The sequence below is a fragment of the Crocuta crocuta genome, unplaced genomic scaffold (genome assembly GCF_008692635.1).
Source record: "Crocuta crocuta isolate KB4526 unplaced genomic scaffold, BGI_CrCroc_1.0 scaffold1192, whole genome shotgun sequence".
Taxonomy (NCBI): Eukaryota; Metazoa; Chordata; class Mammalia; order Carnivora; family Hyaenidae; genus Crocuta; species Crocuta crocuta.
Genome location: NW_027531292.1, coordinates 357,322 through 364,416, shown reverse-complemented (window position 1 = coordinate 364,416; position 7,095 = coordinate 357,322). Strand labels below are relative to the sequence as shown.

At 66.2% G+C, this 7,095-nt stretch overlaps 1 protein-coding gene across 1 annotated transcript in view; it reads left to right on the top strand.

Moving 5' to 3' along the window:
* Positions 1-4,530: 4,530 nt before the first annotated feature.
* The window catches only part of LOC144237803 (mucin-5B-like), a 66,861-nt gene continuing 64,296 nt past the window's right edge, over positions 4,531-7,095 (top strand). Inside the window, 4 exon segments of the mRNA XM_077771511.1 lie at positions 4,531-4,603; positions 5,919-5,978; positions 6,546-6,605; positions 6,817-7,078. Of these exon segments, the coding sequence (XP_077627637.1) occupies positions 4,531-4,603; positions 5,919-5,978; positions 6,546-6,605; positions 6,817-7,078 (455 nt within the window).

Sequence of the window (7,095 nt, the reverse complement as noted above, 5' to 3'; positions counted from 1 at the left end):
GAGGGCTCTCCCCGGGCCCCCACCCCAAAGCAGGGAGGGCCCAGGTCCCTCGAGGGTTTATCGGGTTTATCGAGGAAGCTCCCGGCCTGGAGAGGCCCAAACCTGCCCTTTCTGTCAACAGCACCTACAGATAATCCTTCTATCAGTGGTTCCCAGAGCCCCCGCCCACTTCCTCTTCCAGGCTGTGCGGGTCCTTGTTGAGAAATCGCTCCCTATCACCTGAGACTTGCGGTGACCGTCCGAGGCTGCCCATTTCCCCATCTGTGACGCCAGCAGCCACGGCACCTGCTTGCTGGGTGGGGGCTGGTGGGACCACACCCTCCGCCCTGGGGACGTCCTGTGGGGCCGCCGGCGGGGCTGTGGTCCCGGACGATGTACCACCATCCATCCGGGGCTGTGCCGTGATCTCAGGTACCGCCCGGAGAGAAGGCGGCGCCCGCGTAACCGCCGGGGCGCAAGATTTGACGTAGGAGGCGCCACGAACTCTACACTCATTCAATGTGCGGGAGTTCCAAGAGATGACACAGTGCAGAGCTGGCACCCTGTTTTAGGGGATGAGGAAGCTCCTGCAAGGCCCTGACTCGCCCCAAGCCCCGGGGGGTGGGGTGGGGGACCCCATGAGGGCAGCGGGGCCCCACGGGAGGCAGCTTCTGGGGACCAAATGAAGCTCGGAGGGTGCTGTGCTGATTCGTGTCTCTGAGCAGCAGGTCCTGTGGTCACCGCTGTCCAGAATAGGAATCTGCGGCACAGTGAGGGTGATGCACTGGCCCCGGGCCACACAGCTGGTGGGTGCTGGGGCCAGGACACTACCTTCTCCCAGAGTCCGGAGCCCCGGCCCGGGCCAGGCGCCTCCCACCTGTGTCATCCTCAAAGTGGAGGTAACCACACTCCCTACCAGTCAGGGGTGCGGGTTTCTAAAGGACAGAAGTAAACAGTGAAGCCCCGGAGAAGTGTGCCAGCGTGCGGCACTCCCGCCAGCGCTGGCTGGAGCCCGATGGCCCCCTACTCAGGGCCGCCGGGGGTGGGGCCGCCAAACGGGACCCGGGGGCATCTGCGGAAGGCGTGACTGTTCTGGGAGGCTGGCCCACGCCCCGCCTTTTCCCGGGGGAGGCCTGGCCTTGGGGGTGCAGGTGTTGACCTCCAGGGTGCACCCCAGACGGGAGGGTGGAATTGGGGTCTCTCCCCACTGCGGCTGGGGGGGAGGCCTGGGTCCCAGCCGCCTGGCCCCTCTGGCCGGGCTGTCGGTGCCCGCCTCCTTGTCCACCGGCCCCACGGAGCCCAGTTTGAGAACAGCCAGGAGGCTGTCTCCCTTTCCTGCCCGAAGTGGGTCCAGGCCTTCCCTGGATGGAGCTCCCGCCCTGCAGCCTCAGGGGGCAGCGTGGCTGGGAGCTGCCCCTGAGGTCCCGCTGGCCACAGCTGAGCGACCCCAACAGTTTTCTGCGTCACCTGCTTCAGGGCCTTGGCTGTGCCCAAAACTGGAAGGGAAATGACAAGCACAGGGTAGGAACCCCAGTGGGGGGCAGGTGTGGAAACCGGCCACTCATCCTGGTCATCTCAGCCAATAGCTGGGCAGGGGCTGGGCTCCTATGCTGACGGGCATCAGAGGAATAGGGGGGAGGGGCTCTATCTCAGGCAAGGACACCCCCGTGGGAGCTGGGGGCTGCTTCTCTGTCACCTCGTGTGCCTGCGGACAGAGCTGCAGGGAACATGCTGCCCCCCCGGGGTCCCGGAGCCCAGACCTCATCCTCCCCCTCACCTCTGCACCCAGCGGGGCTCTGCTCAGGCCAGGTCCCGGGTCCAACCTCCCATGACAAACAGGGCTGTTTGGTGGCCCCATCCTGTCCCAAATCGGAGCGGCTCAGAGCGAGCGCGGTGACATCAGGCCTCCGTGCTGCTCCTCCGGTCCCGACGGCCAGGCCCGAGAAGGTTCCCTGGACTGCAGGCAGCCTAGCCCTTCACCAGGCTCCGGATCGGGGGACTGGCAGGGGCCCAGGCCCAGGCCGTGCAGCCCCTGGGGACCCCAGGGCAGCAAAGGCTTCTGGGGCCGCTGTCCTGAGCCAGGCCCGTCCCTGCACACGCCCCTGCTCCCTGCGCACGGTGCCCCTCCTGCGGTCCCTTCCCCATGTGAAGATTTTTATGGACCCTGTTTTCAGACGAGGAACCTGGGGCTCAGAGAGGCAGCAGCTGGTCCCAGCCTGGCCCTTCCCGCAGGCCACCCCTCGCTGAGTGTAAAGTCCCCTGAGAAGGAACAGGCGGGCAGAGTCACCGTGGGCTGCGGGGACGCCCTGCCGTCACCCTTCTGCAGCCCAGCATAGTCCTGCCTTGGCTCCGAGCACAGACAGTAAGGGGACGGTGTGGCGGGCAGGGTGGCCACGGCGCTGGATGGTCAGAAACGCAACTGCTTGCCCTAGGCTCGCCTTGTCACGGTGAAGAAGGACCTTGACTTTTCTTTTTTTTTTTTCCTAATGTTTTTTATTTATTTCTGAGAGAGAGAGAGACAGCATGAGCAGGGGAGGGTCAGAGAGAGAGGGAGACACAGACTCTGAAATAGGCTCCAGGCTCTGAGCTGTCAGCACAGAGCCCGACACGGGGCTTGAACCCACGAACTGTGAGATCACGACCTGAGCTGAAGTCGGAAGCTTAACCCACTGAGCCCCCAGGCGCCCCAGAAGGACCTTGACTTTTGAGGCTGGGTTATCAGTCCCACACCTGCCCTGACTCCAGACCCCTCTCCAGGGGGGACCTCAAGAGCCCCAGAAGCTCAGACTCAGCAGGCACCAGGCCTGGGGGCTCCCGGGGTGTCCGCTGGGGCTGGATGTTCATAGGACAGGAAAGTGCATGGTAGCTGGGTCTGCAGGTTCAGGCCGGGTCCCCGGAGGAAGCCAGAGCAGCCAGGCTGTCATTGACACCAGTGTGGGCACTTAGAGTGCCCTGGACGCTCTCAGCAGCCCCGGGCAGCACCTTATGGGAGAAGTGCCCAGAAGGGAGGTTAACCCTGGGGACGGGACGTGCTGTGGCCTAGAGGCATCTGGGCTGCGAGCCCTGGGCAACCAGGGGTGCCCGCTGCCTGCGCGGCTCAGTCCAGCCTCATGCACACAGGGCGTGTCCCCCCCCCGCCCCCTCCCCCGAAGGCCAGGCTGGTGACTCAGATGAGCTGGGGCTTGCGTGTGAACTCAGGCTTGAGTCCAGGGCCAGCAGCGTGGACATTGGTTGACCTGTTACCTCCCTGCCTTTCTGGAGGTGTGAGGAGAGCGGGCTCATCCACCTCTCACACTCCCCTCGACCTGGGGTCTGGGCCCCCACCCACAGACCCTCGAGGCCTTGCCCAAGGCATCAGACCCCACCGGTCACTCTCCTGACCACAAAAGCCACGCAGTCTTTTGGAGCCAGACCCATCCACCCTACCTGTCCCTGGGTACCAGCCCCTGCCCTGTTCAGCCGCAGGTGACCAGGTGTCCGGCTCCAAGGCTGAGCAGGGGAGCCCGGGGTGGGGGTGGTCAGAGCGTCTGAAGGACCAGCTCCTGGGGACCCCATGGGCTCCCCACTGCCATCAGGCTCCTACATCTCCCACACCGACCCTCACTGTTCACACACTCCTTCCTTCATGACCCCCATGACCCCACTCTCCAGCAACATACGGGTGCTCTCTTTCATGGGTACCGGGGCCAAGAGGGGCCACGGGCAAGGGACGACTAAGAGACAAAACCAGGTGACTGTAAGGAGCTTGGGATGGGCCCCCAGGACAGCAAGCATGTTCTCAGATAATCAGCCCCTCTGTCCCTGGTGGGGACCTCCTGGTAGGGTCCACTTGCAGGTGGTGAGGCTGCGGATATTGGTGGGGTATGTGGCTGCCCGGGAGGGAGGGTTCAGCCCCAGTGCTCAGCACCCCAAAAAGACCCAACACTCAAACACCCATGATCTGGGGCCATGGGCTCATGCCACAGCGCCTTCTCAGCTGGGCTAAGCCAGTGGGTGGCTCCCAGCCCAGTGGGTGCAGACACATCCGCCTCTCACGGCCACAAGGCCACATGTGACCCGAGCTGGCCTGGGGCTGCCCGCTGCCTGCCTGGAGCTGAGCAGGCAGGGTCCTGGGCAGCGTCGAGCCGGGGGCTGCCCTGTGGGGCAAGGTCTTGCCTCTGGGGGTGCGGCCCTCTGAGCCCCTCTCCAGAAGGGTGAGGTCCTTTTCCAGGCAGCAGGAGCTCGCGGGCCTGGCTGCGCAGAAGTGTGCCCAGGGAAACTGCAGGGGGGTGGGGCGCGGCGGGAGGATTCCTCTGGGCTCGGGCCCTGGGGAGCCCTTGGGAAACCAGGCCCCACCCAGCGGCCTCGCCCATCCCTGCCTGTCTCCGGCTGCTGCCCAGCCCCAAGCGAGTGCCCACTGTTTACCTGGGCGAGGGGGTTGGCAGGCCTTGCCCCGCCCACCCACGTGGAGCCACTGGGGCCGGAGCCAGATCTGAGGCTACAAAAGGTTCCTGCCTGCTCAGGGCCTTCCTCAGCAGCTGTCCCCCGGGACTTCTCCCCTCCCTCTGCAGGATGGGTGCCGGCCGGAGGAAGCTGGCCCCGCTCTGGGCCCTGGCTCTCACCCTGGCCTGCGCCCAGCACACAGGTGAGGCTCCCCGTCTCCAGCTCTCGCAGGCTGGCCCTGGCTGTGCCCTGGCATCCCGGTGCACCCCGGGAGGGCAGCAGGCAGCTCAGGCGCCTTGCCCTGGCCTCCGGGCTGGCTAGGTGTGTCCGTGGGAGGCTGCCCAGCAGCTTGGCCCCCGACCCGGCCCTAAGCCATCTAATGAGTCCCAGCTTATGGGGTTGGGGAGGAGCTCTCGGGGGCTGCGGGGGTCCACGTGGGGGCAGGGGTCTCTGGAGCTGGGCTGCTCCCCTGAGGCCGGGAGGCAGGAACCTATTGTCTCTGAGCTGCCACCTGCCTTCCCCCACAGCAGGCCGGCTGGCAGCCAATGCGCTCCTCTACCGTGTTCTCTTGCTGGTCTCTGCCTCTGACCCCCGCCACCTGTCCCTGGGACTCCCCCTCCCCATGCACCCCCACTTTACCAGCTCATTTTCCCCATCTGGGCCTTATGGGGGCTTAGGCTTGGGCAGAGAGTGTGATGGTGAGGCCCACACAGTGAGGGTGTTGGGGGGGAGGGGACTCGCCGACCCTCTGCGGCCCCTCCCACCAGGTCTGCACCTCACTGCCTCTCCTGGGTCTTGGCCAGGCGTGGGGTGACAGTGTGCTCCAGGAGGAGCCGCCCAGGCCAGGGGCCCGTGTTCCCAAGGCACTCAGCACAGTGGGGACTGCGCCACGGTGGCCTGTGTGGCCCGTACACTGCAGTCCCCAGGCTCTTGCATGTGGGGCCAGTCCCTGCTGAGGAGGGCACTGGCCCCTGCAGGGCCAGGGGTGCACCAGGCACCCTCCTGCCGTGCTGGCGCGGCCTCGAGGGCCTCAGAGATCGGCCTTCCACGCTGCACCAGGTCCTAGGGGGCCTCGGGGCTGACTCTCCAGCCCTCAGCTCCCCTGCCCCGTGCGCCCCTGTGCCGAGCCACCGCCCATGCAGTGACCCTGAGCACTGCCTTTATGGTGCAGCGCCAGCCCGGTTGGCTCCACAGCCCCCAGTCTGTTCCCAGTCGTCCTGCAGATGCCTGGCTTTACCGTTGGACCCTCCGCGGGCCACTGTGCGGAGCGGGGGGACACTCAGAGTGAACGAAGGGCTCCTGGAGACTCCCTGTCAGGGCCAGGGGACCCCCCAAGAGCTTGGGGGGCCAGGCTGAGGGAATGCTCAGAGAGGGTCATGGCTCAGCCACAGGCCTGCTGTGGGTGGCGTGGACAGGGACCCTCCTAATGTCCCCAGCCCTGCAGAGAGAAAACTCCCACCTGTTCCGGGCCCTTCTGTCCGCCCATCTCTGTCTCTGTACCCTCTCTTCCTCCGTAGGCTCTGTGGAACACGGCCACAAGTACCCGCACCTCTCTCCTGTCGCCCAGGAGCCCGCTGGTGAGTCGGCTCCCACCCATCAGGGCGGCCCCACCCGGGGTCAGGACCCCCCTCCTCAAGGCTGCTTGACTTCCCTTTGCAGCTTCGGTCTGTAGGACGGGCCAGGGTCCCCCCTGAGCTCACTGCAACGTCCTGCTTCTCCCCATAACCCCCGATGTTTCACCCACATATGCGTCCTTGTGGCCTGGGGGCCGGGGCTGGCAGGTGGCCTCTCTGGGTATTTCTGTGCCGCCACGCTGGCCGCGTGGGCCCGGGAGAGGGTCGGGCACCCCCCGCACAAGGGGAGGCTTCAGGGCAAACCCAGACAATCTGCCTTTGAGATTCCGGGCGTGAGAAAGTCCCACATGCAGGGTGCTGGGCTGAGAGCTCCCGGCCCTTCGGGAAGGCCCAGAGGGCGTACAAGGCAGAGGCTGCCGCTGTAGGAGCCTTTGCTGCCCTGCCCTGCGTGTACCCAGAGCCCAGGGCGCCTTGGAGAGGTCACCTCCAGCGGCCTTGTGTGGGCAGCAGAGATGCCCCGCGCCCCAGCCTCCTGCGAGGTGCCGTGTCACCATGCCCCTGTTCCCGCAGGCGACCAGCTGCGCCGTGTGACCATCCTCCCCCCTCTGAGGACCGCACCGGTGGTTCGAGGTGAGGGAGGGCCTGTGAGGCCGGGCTGGGAGGGCAGCTGCACGGGGTCCCGCTTCCCCGCCGGACACTGGAGAAGCTCTGGGAGAGGCTCCTGGTTGCTGGGATGTCTGGGTCCAGGCGGCTCCTCCCCGGACGCCCGGCCCTTGGGCAGCAGCGTCCTGGACTTGGGGGTGTGAGGAGCGCCCCTCAGGACCGCCCTGGGTCCCCACAGCCCTGAACCCCGCGCACAACGGGCGGGTGTGCAGCACCTGGGGCGACTTCCACTACAAGACCTTCGACGGCGACGTCTTCCGCTTCCCGGGCCTGTGCAACTATGTCTTCTCCTCGCACTGCGGGGCCGCCTACGAGGACTTCAACGTCCAGGTCCGCCGCGGCCTGGAGTCCAATGTCACCACGCTGGTCGGGGTCACCATGAAGCTGGACGGCATGGTCATCCAGCTGACCAAGGGCTCCATCCAGGTCAACGGCCGCCCGTGAGTCTGGGGGACTG